Source organism: Augochlora pura, chromosome 6, assembly GCF_028453695.1.
Source record: "Augochlora pura isolate Apur16 chromosome 6, APUR_v2.2.1, whole genome shotgun sequence".
NCBI lineage: Eukaryota > Metazoa > Arthropoda > Insecta > Hymenoptera > Halictidae > Augochlora > Augochlora pura.
Genome location: NC_135777.1, coordinates 23313307 through 23333190, shown reverse-complemented (window position 1 = coordinate 23333190; position 19884 = coordinate 23313307). Strand labels below are relative to the sequence as shown.

The 19884-nt window shown below is 34.3% G+C and overlaps 6 protein-coding genes across 13 annotated transcripts in view; 3 read left to right on the top strand and 3 right to left on the bottom strand.

Annotated features, from left to right (window-relative positions):
• Window positions 1–43: 43 nt before the first annotated feature.
• Rps27a (ribosomal protein S27A) lies at window positions 44–2675 on the bottom strand. The gene is made up of 4 exons (XM_078182321.1): window positions 2619–2675; window positions 640–765; window positions 353–570; window positions 44–237 (listed from the first exon to the last, which is right to left on the bottom strand). The coding sequence occupies exons 2-4, from the start codon at window positions 740–742 to the stop codon at window positions 88–90; spliced, it is 471 nt and encodes a 156-aa protein (XP_078038447.1). The 5' UTR covers window positions 743–765; window positions 2619–2675; the 3' UTR covers window positions 44–87.
• On the bottom strand, window positions 849–2674 carry Ip259 (NSA2 ribosome biogenesis factor-like IP259). Of its 3 annotated transcripts, none has more exons than XM_078182320.1 (2): window positions 2066–2604; window positions 849–1821 (listed from the first exon to the last, which is right to left on the bottom strand). In XM_078182320.1, exon 2 carries the CDS (start codon window positions 1766–1768, stop codon window positions 989–991), a length of 780 nt encoding a protein of 259 aa, XP_078038446.1. In that variant the 5' UTR covers window positions 1769–1821; window positions 2066–2604; the 3' UTR covers window positions 849–988. The 3 variants fall into 3 exon arrangements, with proteins under 3 accessions (XP_078038446.1, XP_078038445.1, XP_078038444.1); XM_078182319.1 differs by lacking the exon at window positions 2066–2604 and adding an exon at window positions 1887–2032; XM_078182318.1 differs by lacking the exon at window positions 2066–2604 and adding an exon at window positions 2619–2674 and having other exon boundaries at window positions 850–1821.
• An 852-nt stretch (window positions 2676–3527) lies between the features above and the next one.
• On the top strand, window positions 3528–8619 carry Oxt (Xylosyltransferase oxt). Its single transcript, XM_078182434.1, has 7 exons — window positions 3528–4156; window positions 4247–4719; window positions 5512–5654; window positions 5741–5907; window positions 5979–6360; window positions 6434–7383; window positions 7469–8619. The coding sequence occupies exons 1-7, from the start codon at window positions 3986–3988 to the stop codon at window positions 7925–7927; spliced, it is 2745 nt and encodes a 914-aa protein (XP_078038560.1). The 5' UTR covers window positions 3528–3985; the 3' UTR covers window positions 7928–8619.
• A 303-nt stretch (window positions 8620–8922) lies between these two features.
• On the top strand, window positions 8923–11427 carry LOC144470864 (LETM1 domain-containing protein 1). Of its 4 annotated transcripts, none has more exons than XM_078182439.1 (4): window positions 8923–10377; window positions 10494–10643; window positions 10994–11207; window positions 11294–11427. In XM_078182439.1, the coding sequence occupies exons 1-3, from the start codon at window positions 9682–9684 to the stop codon at window positions 11171–11173; spliced, it is 1026 nt and encodes a 341-aa protein (XP_078038565.1). In that variant the 5' UTR covers window positions 8923–9681; the 3' UTR covers window positions 11174–11207; window positions 11294–11427. The 4 variants fall into 4 exon arrangements, with proteins under 4 accessions (XP_078038565.1, XP_078038567.1, XP_078038566.1 ...); XM_078182441.1 differs by having other exon boundaries at window positions 10994–11203; window positions 11294–11401; XM_078182440.1 differs by having other exon boundaries at window positions 10994–11203; window positions 11279–11376.
• A 212-nt stretch (window positions 11428–11639) lies between these two features.
• Zc3h3 (zinc finger CCCH domain-containing protein 3) lies at window positions 11640–15019 on the bottom strand. 3 transcript variants are annotated; one of them, XM_078182437.1, is made up of 8 exons: window positions 14982–15019; window positions 14793–14854; window positions 13223–14216; window positions 13058–13146; window positions 12798–12981; window positions 12457–12615; window positions 12191–12386; window positions 11640–12089 (listed from the first exon to the last, which is right to left on the bottom strand). In XM_078182437.1, exons 2-8 carry the CDS (start codon window positions 14830–14832, stop codon window positions 11640–11642), a joined length of 2112 nt encoding a protein of 703 aa, XP_078038563.1. In that variant the 5' UTR covers window positions 14833–14854; window positions 14982–15019. The 3 variants fall into 3 exon arrangements, with proteins under 3 accessions (XP_078038563.1, XP_078038562.1, XP_078038561.1); XM_078182436.1 differs by having other exon boundaries at window positions 13223–14854; window positions 14982–15014; XM_078182435.1 differs by lacking the exon at window positions 14982–15019 and having other exon boundaries at window positions 13223–14972.
• A 2138-nt stretch (window positions 15020–17157) lies between these two features.
• The window catches only part of LOC144471008 (purine nucleoside phosphorylase), a 14611-nt gene continuing 11884 nt past the window's right edge, over window positions 17158–19884 (top strand). The window contains exon 1 of the mRNA XM_078182645.1: window positions 17158–17291. Coding sequence (XP_078038771.1) covers window positions 17158–17291 — 134 coding nt within the window. The remainder of the gene's footprint in view (window positions 17292–19884) is intronic.

The window sequence follows — 19884 nt, the reverse complement described above, 5'->3', positions numbered from 1 at the left end:
CAGTTGTCTATTAACGTAGGCAAAGAAAATAAGAAATAAAATATTTGTATTTATAAAATTTTTTTAATGAAGATACAAGCTTTCAATTCATTTATCTTCCGGCTTATTGAAAACAAGAGTGTAACCACATTTTCCACAATAATGACGATCTTCCATCGCTGCCATGAACACTCCTGCACCGCATTGTTCCATGGGACATTCTCTCCTTAATCGGTGAATTTTTCCATTCTCATCCACCTGAATAATAAAGCATTTTTCGAACTTGTACAAGTGCAGAAGAGATATTTTTTCATGTACTCAATTTCAGACAGATATTTTTGTTAAATCAGATTCATGAATAACATTTATATACCTTGTAGAATTTGAGTACAGCAAGCTTGACCTTCTTCTTCTTATGCTTGATTTTCTTAGGAGTGGAGTAATTCTTCTTCTTGCGTTTCTTAGCTCCACCTCTTAGACGCAATACCAAGTGTAAGGTAGATTCCTTCTGGATATTATAATCGGAGAGGGTTCTACCATCTTCCAGTTGTTTACCAGCAAAGATCAATCTTTGCTGATCTGGCGGGATACCTGTAATGACATTTTTATTAGTAAACACATCTAAATATCAATGAATGTAAATATATTTAATATTATTACCTTCCTTATCTTGAATCTTAGCTTTAACATTTTCGATTGTATCTGAAGCCTCAACCTCTAGGGTGATGGTCTTCCCCGTGAGTGTTTTTACGAAAATCTGCATGTTGAAGTCAATGTCATGCGGAACTGCAAAAAAAAAATTACATAGCTTTATATAATTTAAGTCTTTTAGAAGATTTCAAAATTTATACAATCAACTATACTACTTATATTACTATAAATATTGTTTTAAATGTCCAATGAAATAATTAGGCAAACTGTTTATGGTCAAATGTAGCTTTTATTATAAACGGTTTTTATCTGTACAAGTCCAATCACATTACAATAATCATAACTTAGTGATATCATTTTACACGAGCAATACAGCATTAATGCAACCATCATTTTCAGGATTATTCGTGACTTGCGCATATTTTCCCCAAACTACTTTTCCAGACTGTGTTACCAACCCTAATTCCGAAATGTTTACTTCAATTATTGTTCCTTTGGTTATAACACCTAAACTTGTATACATAGAGGAAGATGGGTTTTTCTTTACTCCAATGATTGGTATACAAAATGTAGCTTTCAATTCAGGGTGAGTTACGTGAGCTTTTTTAAAACGTAATGCCATCGGTCTGATAAATCTTTCAAACTTCGGTGGCTTCCTTGTGAAGTTCTCACCGACAAATGTTACTTTTGTCACCATTCGTTTCCATGATTTACGTTTGGTTTTCCCACTTCTCAATATTTTGAAAACTTCGGACTCCGACTGTGTTTTAACTTTAGGAATCGGAACATCCCATTTACCAACTTTTTCTTTACGTTTCTGCTTTATCATATTCGACAATACCTTAGCATCTTTCTTAACATCGCGATCTAACAAATATACTGGCAGCGCTCCGTCCGACACTTTCTTCGAGTCTTTCTTTACTTTCTGCTCCATGTGAGATTTGATTTTCTTTTTCATTTGAATCTTTTCATTTCGTCTTTCCTTATTAAATATTTTTGCTTTTATCCCGCGTAGAGTGCGAGCACGTTCGGCCCGTTTGTGAGGTTCGCGAGCCTCTCTCTTCCTCTTCCTTTCTTCATAATCCAACCGGCGACCGTACAATTTACGGTGCCTCTCAATATATTCGTTCTGCGGCATTGCGAACGATGTTTCTTCTTTGCAAAATCAATTATTTCTCCGATACAAAAATTCTGAAAATGAGAACAGTTGATCTATAGAATATAACCATTAGATACGATGATTTATGAAAACCCACCTGTATATACTATACAATATTAAATAATTACATATTACTTTTGTCATACAAAAAATAATTACTGCATTACAGATTCTATTTCTTAATTTGTCCCAGGGAGATGTACAGAAAAAACTAAATTTATACATATATTGATTATTATATGAATTAGAAACTTTAAAAATATTAAATGTACCTACCTACTTGGGTTTGGGCTTTGCGTACTTTGTGATATTTAAACAAAAATCACTTTGCAATACCTTATATATCCAATAATAATATTTTGATCAATTACAATGATCGCATAGTTCATATAATAAAATTAATGTCAACACTTTCGTCGAGATATTTTATAATACTATAATCTAGACAAATATCGATGAATATTATGGTTAAGAAATGCACTTTGTATTGACATAATATATGCTACAAAATTATTTGTTTTCAATATTCATGGCTAGGTCAAATTTGCTATTCGTAAAAAAAAGTGTATAGTATTATAATATTGAAAAAGGTGTCAACATTCACCTTTCGTTAATGCAACTTAATTAAAAGGCGGCGTAGAACCGTGTTGTTGCAACGTGCCATGCGTTCGATTACGTTCTACTGTATATATACGTTAAGGTAGAACAGTATAATACTTAAAAATACGTACGAATATAGTAGTAAAAATTATTACACCTAGATCAGTGAAAATACATCAAAACTATCATGAAATTGATGTAATATTCTAAAATCTTTTGCTCAACATACCTTCGACTACGCTTCCCACATGCGAAAGGAAATTAGAACCTTGAGTTACCTATAAAGATGATGAAAACTCGAAATATAATCAGCGTCACCTAGCGTTCGAAAAGTGTAAACAGAATGCACCCTAAATTGTTTACAATGTCTGACGCGACAGGACTAAGTGATTATTTTTTTATGTGCATCATCTTTATATTCCTATAAGATATTTTCTTTTAGACTTACAAAACAGATTTGCTTGGTAGAACGCAACTCATTAACCTCTTCTATTCTTTTCGTTGATTAGTCGACAGTCTTCGATTCTCATAGTCATTGGTTGACGCGGAAGCGCGAGGAACTACATTGCACGTGGAGAATGATAGCCGCCAAAATACAAAATAGTGAAGAATTAAGTACGAGTATTGTGAGCAAGATAATTTCAAAACTATGCATTGCAAAAATTATAATACTAGCACACCTATAGCGCTGATGATTAAGTAAACTTAAAATCACAGAAAGTTCATGCTTATTAACAGTTAAAATATATATTCTATATTTTAGATATTGTACGAGGTAAAAATTAACTCTCTTGGTAGCTTACAAATTTTTTTACAAAAAATTGTAGAAAATAATTTAGACCATTGGAATAAGTAACGATGTTTCATTAGGATAAATAAATCATATTTTTCTCTACTTTCCTGTGAGATTATTAATGAGTTAACTTTATTAATTCCACAACAAAAATTAGTTGATCCATTGTTCTGAAGCACTTTAAATAGTATTATTTATTTTCGTATAAATTAATTTTCCTTCTAAATGAAATTCATTTGATCCAAATTTGATACGTGAAGTAGAAAATAAAGTTTAACATCGAGTGACATGACACACCATTACATACCGTGTACATAGCTATAGCGTCATCTCACTGTTTCATGATAGAATAGAGACTTTTGGGTTTATACATATGCTTATTGAATTTTACATACGTATGTAGTGGTAATAAATGTTATTCGTTCGAATAATGACTGTTCATATAATTATTTCCGTGATGTTTCGATAACCATCTATTCTCTACTTAAACATGTGACATATACATGCGACACGTACTCGGCAATGGCAATGAATATTTACCAAGTATTGTAATGAACTCAAACTTACACGTTCCATTAATTCATTACATGGAATTACACATTGTTATGTCAGATTTGTACATAGAAAAAATGTACAGACGAATTATGGATCAGTGAACGAAGTATTACGTGTAACATCGAATGCATGAGTAGAACATGTTCCTTCAAACTCTCATGAGAAATTGCCTTTGTTTTTGGTTATGACAATTATGAAATTATGTAAAATATTAAAGACCACACTTGCCATGAATTAGAGCAATAAAAATGGTTATAACAAAGAACCATTCGATAAGTAGATCGTCTAGCTGTTTACGAAAATATCGAATACTTTTTCTATTTGGTATTACTGTGCTGTGTATACAAATTTATTTAGCACATACATTTTTTGGTTTGGAAATTCGAAATCGAAAATCTAGTCGATTATCTTCAGGTGAAGTGAGTCTCGGTTGTCTTTTCTATTGTTTGCGATTCAAATATCTTCGGTGCCTGGGAAAACATTAATGGTTTTTAATATTATTTGTACAGGATGATGTACCTCAATCCGAAGAAGACGAAGGATTACCAAAAGGTTTACGTCAATTGAAGCTTCCACCCGATAAGCAAAGTAATGGGAATAAGGTCTCGCAATCACAGCGAAACCAAACTACTAGAATAAAATTAGATCATAAATCATTAAACTTTCTGCCATCTTGCGAATTCAATGGCAGAGAAGCAGTCAGTGCTGTAACACGTGCACAAAGTCAAACATGCAAACAGCGCATTGTCAATGTGACGTGCCTTAATCAACAAGGATTATTATATCCGGAAAGGGTACAGTCTCTGTGTCCTCATTCTCCCGGATTTATAGAGAAGCCTGTCAGTTTAGGATGTTTCAAAGATGACAAAGCGTTACGCCTACTTACTGGTTATTATCATGTTTTTAAAGGGAACAATTCTCCGGATCGTTGTGCTTTCTTATGTTTGCAATCAGGATACTCGTACGCCGGTACCGAATACTCGTAAGCATAATTAATTTTAACGTTCATATAAAAAATGAATTTTAAAAAATTCTCATTTGACATATAGATATAAATTTCAACAAAGTAGATATAGATTCGACGAATTTTTTTAAACATAAAACATATATTTTCGTTAATATCTTATTCATGTAATATTATTCATTAAAGAAAAAATGTTTACAATGATAATGTGCAATCATATGACAAAAAGTTTAAGTATAACATAGGAATTACCTAAAGCTACATTTTACACAAATATATAATCTATAATTAATATATTTTAATTGCAAAATATTTTTTTAAGTGATTTATTTTTCTTATTTTATTCTTTTTAGACCAATAAATCTTGTTTTTATACAAAAAGGATTCAATGGAATTCAAATATGTAAAACACATCTTTATGCTCATGAGACTCGTAAAACGCTATTTCATAATTTGAGATAATTAAAGGATAAGGTATTAAAGATGATCACCAGCAATAACTTCTTAGTTACAAATAACATAAATAGTGTTTTTTTAATCTAAGCTTTATGATTTTAAGGGATATATGATGTATTTTATTAATACATATTACATATTTTTTAAGTATGAAATGGCATTTCAGAATCTTCTTAATCATCTGCTGTATGTGTTTAAATTTCGAGAATGCTCATAACATTAATTAATACATTCTGTTTTTACTAAAAGAATTTTAATCAAGGAGGGCTAAATTAAAGAGCTATATATATATTCCCTTAAGATTATATACTTTTCCCAAGCTTTTACACATATTTCATTAATGTTTATTTTCAGTGTCGAATGTTTCTGTGGAATGGAGAAACCACCACAATTAAAACGATTACCAGATTCTAGTTGTAATATGAAGTGTCCTGGTAATCCCAAATATTCCTGTGGTGGTTATTTAACAATTAATGTGTTTTGGACTGGAATTCAAAGTAAGAATCTGAACAAATCAGTTGGAACGTTTATAACTTTTAAAATCAACAAACTTGTATATATAATATTATTTTTTTATTAACAGGGTTTAAAGCGCAGGAAGCTAGAAATGCAAGTACAGAAAGTGAAAATGAAAAACCTATTCGAATAGCTTATTTGTTAACAGTAAACGGCAGAGCGAGTCGGCAAGTTAAACGCCTCATTAATATTCTTTATCATCCTTCACATTTATTTTATATTCATGTTGACGCGGTAATTAGATAATTCTGCTTCTTAATTTGAAAAGCGTCGACATAATTATAATGTTTAATGTAATTTTCTAGCGACAAGATTATCTCTATAGAGAGATGCTAGAAGTGGAAAAGTCTTGTAAAACAAACAATATTAAAGTAGCAACCGGAGAAGGATTGCGACATGCGAGCATTTGGGGTGGCGCGAGTCTGTTAACAACTCTCCTGAAGTCTGCAGAACAAATGCTTGCGCATCAACATCATTGGGATTTTCTTGTGAATCTCTCAGAATCTGACTTTCCTATAAAAAGTAATGCACAACTAGTTCAGTTTCTGAGTTTGAACAAAGGGATGAATTTTGTAAAATCACATGGGAGAGAGGTTCAACGTTTTATTACTAAACAAGGTTTAGATAAAACTTTTGTAGAATGTGAAACTCGTATGTGGAGGATAGGTGATAGAAAAGTTCCAAATGGTAAATGATTGTGTTCCGTCTATTGTTAAAATTATTCGTACAATATAATTTCAATAATCATTAATTTCTATAGGTATTCAGATAGACGGTGGTAGCGATTGGGTGGCTTTAAGCAGAGATTTTGTGGAATACGTTGCTAGTCCAACTCCAGACGCATTAGTGACTGATTTATTAAAAGTGTTCAAATACACTTTACTTCCTGCTGAGTCCTTCTTTCATACAGTTTTACGGAATTCCAGGTTTTGCAATACGTACATAGATAATAATTTACATGTTACTAACTGGAAAAGAAAGTTAGGTTGTAAATGTCAGTATAAGGCAGTAGTCGACTGGTGCGGATGTAGTCCGAATGATTTCAAGCTTGAAGATTTCAGCAGAATCCGAAATACCATAGATCGGAACTTATTTTTTGCTCGAAAATTCGAGTCTATTATCGATCAGAGAATTATAGACAGAGTGGAAGAATGGCTGTACCCTGAGAAAATTAATGAATCTGTTATAGCTAAAGGCTATGACGCATACTGGCAAAGTTTATACCATACAGCAGATTTGAGTCCTTTGACCGATGACGCGCAACTAACTATGTCAAATTCTTTAGCCAGATTGGTTTTTAAAAAACTGAAAACAAACTACGACGAAATTCATCTCCTAGAAACAACTGCTTATTTTAAGCAAAACCAATATGTTGGTATACTAATTCATGCAGAGGCTACAATGAAGCAGTCGTTAGCTCAACAAAGACATGTGGAAAGAGTAGAGGCTCTGGCGTATTTAAGGCGTAATTTTTCTACTAGTAAAGAATGGTTAGGAAAAATACAAAGTTTAACAGTTAACACTGATTATGATCAAAAGGAAAAGACGTTTAGAAATTTAGTGGGAAGTATAGGACCATACTCGTACCCAATTTTATTGTATGAATTTGATTCGGGATTGACAACACCGCAAAATCTAACAATATTATGGGTGGATCCATATGGAAGATTAGCAGATATTAATTATGTACAAGTTGAAGAAATGACATTAGTAATTATAACATTCTTTTTATTGACATTTTTTTACTAAAAGTTTCTCGCTATGAATAATTAATGTATTGCTTACTTATTTTCAGACAGGGTATGTTAAACCACAGTTCAGTGAACACCTGGTTGTGGGTACATGGAGTTTACTTTTAGTTACTGACTCCATGTCGGTAGCAAAAGTGAATTTTTTGGTAACTCCTCTGGGATATTGGAAGAATAAGAAAATTGACCCAGAAAGAGCTAAAATAGTAAATAATGCACCCGGTGATAATTACGATATTACTGATGAGATGAGCAAAAAGTGGTCACATTTGTTGCATTCTGTAAATTTTCACGAACGAACCGCATATAGTACCGGCGATGAAGATAACGTCAATTCTAATTTGGATCAATGGATAGACAAATTAGTACAGGAACACTATGAAATTGACAAAATATGTAACGCTAATGATGTCACTATTTCTGAACTAAAAGTGCAGAAGTGTATTAATACTTATTGGAGCTCATTGAGCCCAGATTCAAAGGCTGATATCAGTAACTTATGTTAAAAGTATCAATTAGTTTTTTAAATATGTGCCATTTTCAACACTTTTAAACTTTAACGTGAAACCTACTAAATACGCATAAGGTTAACAATTTTTTTAGATATTTTTATATCAAGTAAATACTATATATATATGTATATATATAAGTATTTATAAGAATATTTCAAAAGTATATTACATCCATAAAATTAAAGAACTCTTCTTCTATAACAAAGATAATTTTTTCACTTTCCTTTGTGCGCTAATTATATTTCAGTTCATTTCGACGCAATGAAAAGGTATTTTCGTTAAACTAATACACGTCGGCGATACAGGCATCGATTTCAAGTTTTAATATATTTCCAAGTAGATACAGAATCACATTATGTCAAAAATTTCAACTATAAAATTTCGTTCTCTTTTTTTTATCGAGCTTACGTATACCTTTTATTTAATATAAAAATTTATGTAATTTTTTTTTATGATAACATTACCTGCCATTATTTTATGTATCACAGCTAAGTATATAATCAACATTTATATATTTGGTGAAGACACTGTTTGTTATAATACTGTGCTATATAATATTATTGCAATTATAGTTTCGAAGTGTATTTACAGAATTTATATTATATTTATACAAAACATTGTTACATGTGCCTTCAATTTTATTCAGTATTAGAAAAATTTGAATTCCACAAATAATCACGTGTATATATTATAATAAAATATAAGAAATTTTCTTTTTAAAGTTTGAAGTTTAATAATACAGTATTATATTGACATAATAGTTATCTTGCTTCGCAGAAACATTTATTGTCCGTCTAGAATACAGTTTTAGTTGATACACGATTGTGGTACGAATTTCGTTTTACCACCCTTGTATGTACATTCGGTCTTCCAAATTAAAAAGGAACGATGAGATTTTATATACTTTTACGATCATGCAGCATATACAAGTGTATTGTATACATTGTACAATAAATTGGATACAATATTAATTTATTACTTTTCTAGATTATGTGGTTGAAGAAGTTGTCATTTTTTCTGTGAAACAATAAGATAAATATTTTATTGCAATTTTTTTATTAAAAAAACATCAATCTTGATGCGAGGTTTCGATTTATGCGCGCTACCTTTTGCTACTTTTATTGGATTAAAAAATTCTAGGAAACGCGGAAGAAACCTTTGAAGAAAAATTGACAGTAGAATTAGCTTTGTCTCTCGAACGAGTTAGGAATGGTTACTACCGCTTAGTACTACGGTGTAGCGAGAACTTGAAACATGTCCACACTTTTGCGTTTTAAAAATATTTGCGCATTTTGTGGACTTCTTCGTTCTATGGAAACGAAACCAAACAGATAATTTTCTACGAAAATTCCTATTGTGCAAATCACACGATAAAAGTTCTATTAAATTATCCAAAAAATTCCTACCAAAACGTGCGACCAAATTCCTAATAATAGTCTCGAAATCACAAATCTGTTCGTAATTTACATATACGAACAATACTTGACAAATTATGGATTATTGTATTTATCATTTAGACTTGGACGAATTACAGTTAAAAATTCATTCGGGAATAGTTTAATGTATATATGTTGTATTTTGCTGTGATCTTGTTTATTAACCTTAAAGAAGAATGATAGTGATCATGCATATTACAAAGATGTTTATAATTGTTTTATGAATGTGTTTAATTTGCTATAAATTAAAGAAAAGAATTAAACAGTAAGGAAACCTAACTACGTTTTATTTGTGGAAAACAGACAGTGAAGATGTATAAACTATTCTACCAAAGATTTATTTATCAGAATCAGTATACATTATCTTGTATACGTAGATGTCACAACGAAGTGAAATGGAAAGCCAAAGAGAAAAATCGAATTTCCAATATCAAAACGTATTGGTTTAATAGATACATAGATTATATTAAAAATTTCGACCGTATACTAGAGAAGAATTTTCCTGAAACGATGAAGGTGTATCGTATGTTTCGTGTAGGCACTACAGAATTTATAAGGGAATTTAAAACGTACATCACCCTGATACATAAACCAAGTAAAAGTTTAACAACAGAAGAGTTAAAGTTAACACACACAATGGGCAAAGACTTGCAAAAGATGTGCCCCGTTTTATTAGTCGCAGCCGTACCTTTTACAAACTATGTCATATTTCCTTTGATATATTATTTTCCAAGACATCTTCTCACTTCCCATTACTGGAGTAAAGAACAAAAACTTACATTTATGATGTTAGATCAGAAAAAGCGACTAAAACATAACAAGCCATTATTTAGGTGCATGCAGGCAGAGTTCCACACTATTAAAAATAAGGCATTGCAAACGAAATGGAATGATGTCATTGCATGCCTCGGTAGTGGCACACATCCGTCAGTGCAAAATATTATTGCATGCTCTGAACTATTCGCTGGTCGACCTTATGCATTAAAGTATCTCAAAAGCAGGCATACAGTATGTTGAACATAAGCATTTAATTAATACTGTACAGACTTTTGTAACAATATGTTCATATTCGTAATGATCTTATAATATTGTATGTAATGTAATAATTCTGAATCATATTTTAGAAAGAATTGCTTTTTATACATGACATATCTACTTGGAGACTTTTTAAAAGAAAAAAATTAATTGAGAGAGGCATGTTCATAAAACAAATGGATGATACCATACAAAAAGAAGGAGGTGTCACAAAATTATCAAATGATGCAATACGTTGGGTATGCATAATAAAATTATGCTTTACATTTCTGATATATTTTTTTTACTTATAACATATACTTAACTATAGTTCTATACATTACATAATGAGATAATTCAGTTTTGTTTTCATAGTAGTAATAATTGAAATTGATCGACGATTTTGCATTTTTTACATCTCTGTCTTTCGGATATTTTTAAATTTAAATTTTTACACGCGCGATTGCTAGATCAGAGGTATTTGTAAAATGTCAAATCACAATTTTATTATTCATGCTTTCCTCTTACTTTACATTATAAAATCCACCCTGTCAAACGCTTACAGCACATTCTTTATAACACTGTACATATAAATTATCTATTCTTTCAGGCACTTTTCTTTAGAGGTGCTAATCCTGAATCTATGTCAACAGAAAGTATGCAAAAATGGCTTACACAATGGCTTGAAGTATCAGACACTGTTAACGAAAATACGATATCGTTACTGTTACATTGCCCGATATTATTGGCGTATAATCATCCTACTAATTGGAAACTTATATACGGTTGATGCAACGTGTATGCATGATTTTGTAACATTGTATGTACGTGTTGTGAAAATATAATATTTATAATGAATAAATGAATGGTTAAATTTTTATTTTGTGGTGTACAGACATATGTTTTATAGCGTCAAGCCTGGAACGGGGATGAAGGTGGCATCGGGTTTGTATTCGTAAGAAAATAACACTTTGTATAAAGGTAAAATACTTTCATTCTAGCAAGTATACATATTCTTTTTTCATTTACATAAGTATATACACGTTATAAAATATAAGTTCTTATCTTTTGTATACACCTAAATACAGTATGATACAAAGGTCAATTTTGTACTAACTACGGAATATAAATTTCATTTGTAATGAAAAGTCTGAATGTGATATGTAAATATAAATAAATAAAGAATGTAATAATATTGCAGAGAGACATTTAAAAAATATCAAAAAATTGTCACGTATAGCGTTACCGTATTTATATTAATCGATAGGTATGTAGGCAGGTAGAATGCCAATCGGTGGCCGTTTTATGACGTTAACATTAGAGGTATCTTCCGATGTAGAATTTTCAAGACTCGATTCTGAATTTACATTATCATCACGTATTTCTATTACGGTATCAGACTGAGATCTAGCCTTCATAAGTTTTAACTTTTTCATGAGAGCGTCTCTCTTTTTATTCAAATTTTTATCGACAACCGTATCTGTTTGTTCGTAGTATCTGAGTCTGTTCTCATTATTAGAAGGGGACGTATTATCGTTCAAACTCGGACGCGCTATTTGTTCATTACGCAAATTGTACTTTCGTTTTAAATGATTTTGTTCTGTTAAAGTTGTTTGTGATTTATGAGGGTAAGGACAATGCTTACCTTTACTGCATTTCTCCATTTTCTCAAATTCTGGGCATAGATTTTCATGACGTTGCTTGCACTGCAAAAGAAAATACTTTCGCTTATCTTGTAATATATTCTTATACTTTACTATCACGTCAATTTTTTTAAAAGTAGCAATAGAAAAAATATTGATATTACCTCTTCACCTTTAGCACAATATCCTTGCAAAAAGTCTCTGCAGATTGGGGTATTAGAGGAAACTTTAATATGACGATAAGGACATCCATCCCTTGTACAACAACCTTCTAAAAAATATTTACAAGTAGGCATTTTTTCAGGACCTATATCATGAGACAATGGACATTTATCTAGTAAACAATGGCCCTGGAGAAATCTGAAAATATTTTACAGTTGAGTGTTAAATACAGCTTCTGTTTAATGCTATAAATGCACAGTAAATTTACTTTTTACAAAGAGAAATTTGTTTTTCGTCATGGCGTTTTAGACAAGTCCCTTTTTCATGATTAGAACAATATCCGAATCGTTGAAATATTAAACATGGTTGATTGTTTTTCTGCATTTTGTTACGTAATATTTGTATACTTCTTTGTTTAACTTTATTGCTACAATTAAAAATGTATCGTTGTGTTAGTGTTACTTTTATAATATTCATTTTAGAGTAATATACAGGAATGTCCCTGAAAGATGCGAGCTTCCGGGCAACAGATGATTTCTCATGAAAAATACGAAGTTTGAGAGTGTACACATCTTTTAGGGACACCCTGTATATAAAGGTGTTGTATACCTAATATTAGTTTTATAGCTATTCTTCTGAGACAAATTAGACAAAAGTTTTGTTCCAGCAGTTTTATTAAATACTTTGGTTTTTGAATTTCCTAATGAATCTTTTAAAGGCCTTATCCTACATAATTTTTTTCCATTCGTTGCCACAATAAATTTATCATTTTTTACATTTGTTGTTTGTTTTTCTGTAATGAAATAAAATACTTGTATACATTCGGTATATCTTTATGCAGTAAATAATATTAATAAATTATTGCTTACTCTTTATTCCATAGCTTTTACGTACTAATTGATTTTTAGAGGACTTGTAGACGATTCCTCCGATTGTAATTAATTCCATTTTTTTATTCCTACAATTACTAAACTGTTACTTCTACCCTACAAATTTAATACTGTTACATTATAGTAATCGGATAATATACATACATGACTTTTTTCCGAGTTTGGTTCGCAGGATCTTTGATATCAACATTTTTTGGTACAGTTCTATCTATTCTATACTTATTTATTTTAGGTTTTATTATCGGAGATTTTATAGAATTTGTATCTTTGCTAATCGATTGCGGCTTTATAATCGCAGATTTTACAGAATCTGTATCTGTCCTAACTGATTGTGGTAAAATATTTATTGTTTTCGTTTTTAGAACTTTCTGCGACGGTGGTTTAGCATTCTTTAACAAATTTAAAGATCTTTTAATTTTTTGTATTTCCGTTGGAGAAGCACTTAAAGACTTTCTTGAATTTCGTTTTACGCGTATGAGTTTTCTTTTAGACAAAAGTATAATATTAGAATTGGCTTTTTTAGGACTAGTGATAGGCTTCGCGGAATTTACATTTTTAACAAATTTTAATCTTGAACAAGTAGGATAGCTAATACTCTGCGCTACCGTTTCTTTCTGTTCAACCGGTTTAGGATTTATCGAAGAGGACAATTTTTTCATTAATTTCGGATTTACGTACACAGATTTCTTTATAGAATTTTGCTTCTGCGAGGTGTTGTCTTTAATGTTTGTTGTTAATTTTATAGAATTATTTCCCACGTTCTCGTTAGAATTAATAACAGTTTTCATCATTTTTGGATTGACGTGTACTAAAGGCTTTTCTTGCAATCTGGGATTGACGTGCACCAAAGATTTCTCCCTTAATCTTGGATTGACGTGCACCGAAGACTTTCCCTGTAATCTTGGATTGATATGTATAGAAGACTTTTGCAGTTTAAAGTTTGGATTAATGTATACATTAGTGGTGGTCACTTCGTTGCACGAAGAACTACTTAAGGAAGTTTTAGAAAGCGGTTCGCATTTCTGAAGTAAATTTGTACATTTAAAAGACTTTGCAAGACCTGAGTTTTGATTCGGAAGACTTTCATTCGTGCAGTAGGATCTATCAAACGATTTCTGCTTATGATGTTCTATTAAACCTGAAATAGACAACATTATTTTACTGTGACATTTGAATTTAAGCGAAGCAAGCGTTTTTAAAAGCAATTTCTTGACACTTGGGTGTCGCATCTTTTATTGCGAGCTTCCTTAGGAATATGTAAATTTTGTTTGGAATATTTTTTTCCTCATACAAATAATCCTAAAAAACATACAGATATAATATTTCATTTGTTAAGAAACGCAATTATTTTATAGAAATACGTTTCGATAAAACATGTGAAACAACTAAACGAGAAAATAAATAATCGACACATAATTCTTCGTAATATTATTTTAAATAAGAAAATTGTTTAAGATATTGAGAACATTGATATTTGTATATTGTTCGTTGAAAATAATCGGTTCGCTACATTGGAACCATAAACAAAGTATTTTGTACCGTGTACAGTGTACGATTAAAATACATGCATCGCTGCAAAGATAATTTTTGTATAAACGAATTTTATAAACATTTCGTTGTATAACTATCCTGTACGCCACATTTAGCCATGCGAGAAGGTTTTGTGTGTCATTGTGTATAACATTAAAACGACCGTTCGGAATTTAAAACTTACGTGTCAGATACTGGATTTCTTTCAATAAACTTTGATCCATGTTCGATTGCTCAACGCTGCGTCTTTAAGCAAACACAAAAGTTGAATTAATAAAAGAACAAAGACGGGAGAAACAACGACTTTCTGATGCAACAATCCTCGCCCAAATTGCGCTGAAAGCCTGAAAGCAATCACAAGGTTAAACCATACCTCCGTATATACGTTCCCTACTCTTACTGTTATAGAAACAAACTAACCGAACATCAATCGCGTTTAAAGGCTGCTACGTTAACGCCACAGGCGTGCGACGGCGAAATCACGGTTTTTTATAATTAAATGGCGGCAGTTTTCGATTTGAACTTCTATCGCGAAGCTCGCTCGAATGTTTCGTTATGTAAACAATAATTCCCGTGCCTCGTACGATGATAAAAGAAATTTTAACAATTGAAATATGTTTCACAGATTCAAGATCTCTGCGATCTTCCTCGGCAATTACCCTATTTAATTCCCGGAACCTAACATTTATAACAATTTCTTTCGTTATCGAAGTTGTTGATTACCTTCTTGCAAATAATTAATGGAATTAAAGATAAAAAAGCCAAAAGCCGAACATTTAAAAAAACGCGCCATTCGTGACAGCAGCGCTCCTCGTGGCGATGTCTCGAAGCTCCTTTCGATGTCCGTACAGCGCCAATCTGTCCGGTAGCAAAACGCTCAAACTGTTAGCCAAATTATCGACTGTCGAGTTTGAGTGTTTTGCCACTGGATTAATTTGCGCTGTACGGACATCGAAAGCAGCTTCGTATTTTCTCCGCCAGGGGCACCGTTATCGCTCGCCTGGGTACTATACAGAACAATACGAAAACAGAACAAAAACATTAATTAGTAATTAGGAGTAACAATTTTTAATCAATAAACAACAAACTATGGTCCTAATTGTTGAACAATTACTGAGAAAAAAAATGATGAAATGATGTAAGTTTGACATATCATTAATATTATCCAATGATATAATGACATAGTTTATTTTTAGGAATTCTATTTTAAAGAAAGAATAAAAGGTACTCTACATAAATTCTCAGAGTTTACTTTAAAATACTCGCATATTTTCTAGTACCCTCTCGGATGTTTTACAATCTAACGTTTAAATAAAGATAGCTAACAGAACTCAAGGTACAGACAGTTGCACATATAACAAAAATTCAACCTTTTACTTGGAAATTATACAAGGACCTCCGAAGTAGTGAGAACAAAGCAAGTGTCAGACGAACCGCAATCATTCGTCTGGACAACAAATTGCACACAATTGCCCGCATACATCGAATACAGTAAATTATCTATAAAATAATAATAAAATTGCTGTACGTCCGTTGCACGCATATTTTAATCGCCTGTCGTTCTTTTTCAGCTACAGCTGGAGCAGATCGATCGCAACGGACCATTAAACTGCATAATACGCTCGAAGAAAGTGGTACATATTTGTCTCTGCGGTTGTGTCGGCGCTGGTCCATGTAATAACTTGTGTCAGCCACTCGCAAATGCACATAACCTAACGGCATTTTTATAACCTAATGGAAAGGGCCATCGATCCTTCGCAGTTTCATACGCCCAGCATCGTCTTCGACGTTCCTCGTTCGTGCTGACAACAGATCCAGATTTTTATTCGCATACCAGACTGCGAGCGTAATGTTTACACGCGTTTGCCTAAGCATTTTCCCGGCGATAATTTATTGGAGGTCAATGATAACCGGAGAACCCCAGCGGATAGGGGGTCGCAACAATTTCGTAATGTCGCCGCTTATTATAATTATCGGGCACCGTAGATTAAAAAAAGCGGCGTATGTGCACAGGAATTTTTCGTTCTCGACGACGGCTTGGCAACCGTCGCAAGTTCTTCGCAATTGTCCCCCGCCGGAGAAACGAAAACATTTCGATAGCGGCGTCTGAAACGCGCGTTTAGAATGTACCGCGCGCGGATCCCTCCAGAAGGACACGTCTCAATTATCCGTTACGCAACAACCGAGATCTCGCAGTTCCTGCCAATCGAGCTACGGACATTCCCCGGCCAACGACTTCTGCCAATTAATTTGTAGCAACTGCGATCGGGCTCCGGCAAACAGTTCTGTCGAGTGTAAATCGAATAAAAGTGACGCCTGTCGCTGGCGTCGTAATTTTAGGCGATCGCGATCTTGTATTCCCGATTTCAGGCACTTATTGCGATGCATGTATAAGAGCTTAATTATTTCGGATGAATTATTATGTTGCATGTGAGTATTATAAAATCGCTATAAATTAATTACAATCGTATAAGTCCTGGTATCACTTTAAATATGATTATTTAGACATTTTAACACGTCGTACACGTGATTTTGGATGAATACGAAGCATGGACTGGAGTCATTGGATTGGATCACTGCCTGACATCGCTGGAGATCATGGCTTCGACCTTCGCCGCACAAAGGGACGTGTCACGCGGAAAAAGAAAGGACAAAGTACCGAACCGGACGTGGTTGTCGCCTTGTAAGGATCACGTTGTCGCAGCGATCGCAATGACACGCGTTAATCGTCCGAAATAAAGGAACTGCTTTCACTCGGCTGCTTTGCCTTACACGTCTCGACGAGTTATCGGCGTTGATGCAGATTTTTCGTCCCGCTTCGGAAAAGTATTCGATTGTTAGAAACAAATAGTCGTTTCGCAAACATCGCCAGCGACTGCACAATTAAGCTGTTATTGCGCGCCAGGGGTCCGTGGTTCGCAGCTTGTTTGTAATCAATTGTCGTCAGTGGTAAGACGAGATAACAGCGTGAGGCGTTCGTCGACGACATCGTTCGGCATGTTTCTCGAATGTTCCGAAGCATGTTTCTGTTTTTAAGAGGACAACGACGAGGAAAGATGTCTCGCAATGTGGGTCCAAATTTCCTCCAGTAACGTCATCGTGACGTCACGAGAGGCGATCTTGGACGACGGCAATTCGCTCAGATTTTCCTTGTTCTCGAATTAGCGGAGAGGTTAAATCCCTTTTCGACTCTACGATGTTATATTCTTTATTTTAAAATCGTTGAAATGATAGAGACTCGCTCGCTAGAATTGGTCCCAATAAATTTCTTAATTAGCGCAGATGTAACGTAAAATATTATAATATAAAAAATATTATAAAATCATAATGTAAATATTGTTTTTATATTACAGTCAAAAATTATATCACTCTTATAAATGAAACACGCGTCAATTATTTGGTTGGTTTAATGTTAAATATTGCCAAATTAAGATTCGACGCGTTAAAATTGAATTAAAGAGCCGCTCTTATTTTCGTTCCGTTTTATTTGCACCTTTTGCTCGCGCAACGCAAACAAATAGTTGTATAATACTGTATATCGCGCTGCTTTCGCTTTTTTTCGACGACGAGCTTGTGAAAGGATACGATAAGCTCGCGCCAGTGACACAATAAACAGATAAGGCGTAAAATCGCCACGTTATTATTCCGTTTACGTGCACATCTTCTCGAACAAGAATAATTCAGAAGAAACGAGTTGCTCCTCGTTTCCCGGTTGCGTGTGATTTTTTAGACGCCCTGGTATAAAAATGTATACTACTCGTCACAGTTGAATGCAATCAACATTTTTCTGTAACTATTCCGATACGTTTCGTAGAGGAGCGCAAACTGCCGTCGGCGTAAAATCGGCTTCAGCTCGACGACGGAACGGAATTGTTTTTTTTCTCCATCACGGTCTCGGCGACAAAACAAATTAAGATCCGGGACGACGATCAACGACCAGAGTTGGTAGTGGCGTCGCCGACACTTCCATCGCGCCCGATTCCCCGTTGAATAGCATTTCGAAAGTTTCGGGGCTACCCCTTTTTTTCGGCCGGGCGCGGACGCAGCCTTTTTTTTTTCGAGCGCGACGCGGAACTGTATAAAGTTTCAATTAGGAAAGTTTCGCGGGCGCCCCGTGAATCTCTGTCCCCGCAGCGCGTCGCGCTCTCTCCGCCGAAATTTGTTTACGAGAGCAAAGGGTCGCCCGGTTCTTTGTAGGCGATCAGCGAAATTATGCATTGCTCGTTGCATCGCAAAGCAGCCCCGGGGAACCTGAATTTACAGTCTGTTCAAACCTCGCTCCCTCCCCCTCGCCCCCCTTGACCGGACAAGCTCCACCCTCGACTGGCGAACCATAATTTGCAAGTTTCGGTCCCGGGGTTTCGCGCGTGCTTTTTTTTTCACCCCCGCTTTTTAATTCGGCGACACGCTGCTTAACATTTCCAACCCCCCACCCCCGGCCGACCGTCGCGGGACCCTGTGCGTATTACCGTGTCAAACGCAGAGAGCACGGTCGCCGTCGGCGTTACGGCCATTTTACGGTCAAGGTCTCTCTCTCTCTCTCTCTCTCTCTCTCTCTTCCGTCGACGTTCCATTCGTACACGTTATCGCGGATAGTTATTATTCAAGAGCAAGTAATCGCGACGAAACTATTTTATTTCGCTCGATAGTTCGAACGTGCGCGGTCGAGGCTGCTCGCGGTTTATATAAACAGTCCTAAATAGCAATTATTTTTTACAACAAATCATGTAGAACAATTACTTAATCAATAGAAACGTTAATTGAATTGATTTTTAGTTATTGGTAATATCGTGACTCGAAAAATATTTTCTGTGGACAACGGTGTCTGAGAAAGTTCGATCTTTCGGCGCTTGTTCTAACAAGGGTCTTCGATCAATTTCATCGTCGTCGAGCTTAATGGACATTTGAAAGCATTGTCGCGTGGTTTCGAAAAAAAAACGTCGAGAGTCTTGATTTTTCGGCCGCCTCTCCGCGCGGGCCATTGCGCGGCGTGCCTCGTTCGATCAATCGGCTGGAACTGGTTTACGAACGAGTCGGCCTCACCGTGTTTTCTGCTTTTATTGAAGTATGTATCCCCTCCGTGGAACAGGTCGCGTCGACCTTCACCGTCGAAGAGCATCACTCTCCGGCCGGTCCGGCCGACTTCTGGATCCCTTCGTCCGACGCCTTCCTCCCGATGCGTTTTATCTTCGATCGGCGTTTACGCAATCCACGAAAATAATGTAATCGCGCGAACGATCCGAGTAAACAAAACTGGAGAAACTCAGGAGGGAGGG

Bases quoted from the DNA above. Each gene is read 5' to 3' on its own strand.
- Oxt (XM_078182434.1), top strand. From the start codon at position 3,986: ATGGTTATAACAAAGAACCATTCGATAAGTAGATCGTCTAGCTGTTTA. The intron at 4,720-5,511 runs GTAAGCATAATT...GTTTATTTTCAG, and splicing joins TACGCCGGTACCGAATACTC to TGTCGAATGTTTCTGTGGAA. The intron at 5,655-5,740 runs GTAAGAATCTGA...TTTTATTAACAG, and splicing joins GTTTTGGACTGGAATTCAAA to GGTTTAAAGCGCAGGAAGCT.
- Ip259 (XM_078182318.1), bottom strand. From the start codon at position 1,768: ATGCCGCAGAACGAATATATTGAGAGGCACCGTAAATTGTACGGTCGC.
- Rps27a (XM_078182321.1), bottom strand. From the start codon at position 742: ATGCAGATTTTCGTAAAAACACTCACGGGGAAGACCATCACCCTAGAG. The intron at 571-639 runs GTAATAATATTA...ATGTCATTACAG, and splicing joins TAAGATTCAAGATAAGGAAG to GTATCCCGCCAGATCAGCAA. The intron at 238-352 runs GTATATAAATGT...TTTATTATTCAG, and splicing joins CTGTACTCAAATTCTACAAG to GTGGATGAGAATGGAAAAAT.
- LOC144470864 (XM_078182439.1), top strand. From the start codon at position 9,682: ATGTATAAACTATTCTACCAAAGATTTATTTATCAGAATCAGTATACA. The intron at 10,378-10,493 runs GTATGTTGAACA...ATCATATTTTAG, and splicing joins ATCTCAAAAGCAGGCATACA to AAAGAATTGCTTTTTATACA. The intron at 10,644-10,993 runs GTATGCATAATA...CTATTCTTTCAG, and splicing joins CAAATGATGCAATACGTTGG to GCACTTTTCTTTAGAGGTGC.
- Zc3h3 (XM_078182436.1), bottom strand. From the start codon at position 14,307: ATGCGACACCCAAGTGTCAAGAAATTGCTTTTAAAAACGCTTGCTTCG. The intron at 12,616-12,797 runs GTATACAACACC...TTTTAATTGTAG, and splicing joins AGCTATAAAACTAATATTAG to CAATAAAGTTAAACAAAGAA. The intron at 12,090-12,190 runs GTAATATCAATA...TTTCTTTTGCAG, and splicing joins ATTGTGCTAAAGGTGAAGAG to TGCAAGCAACGTCATGAAAA.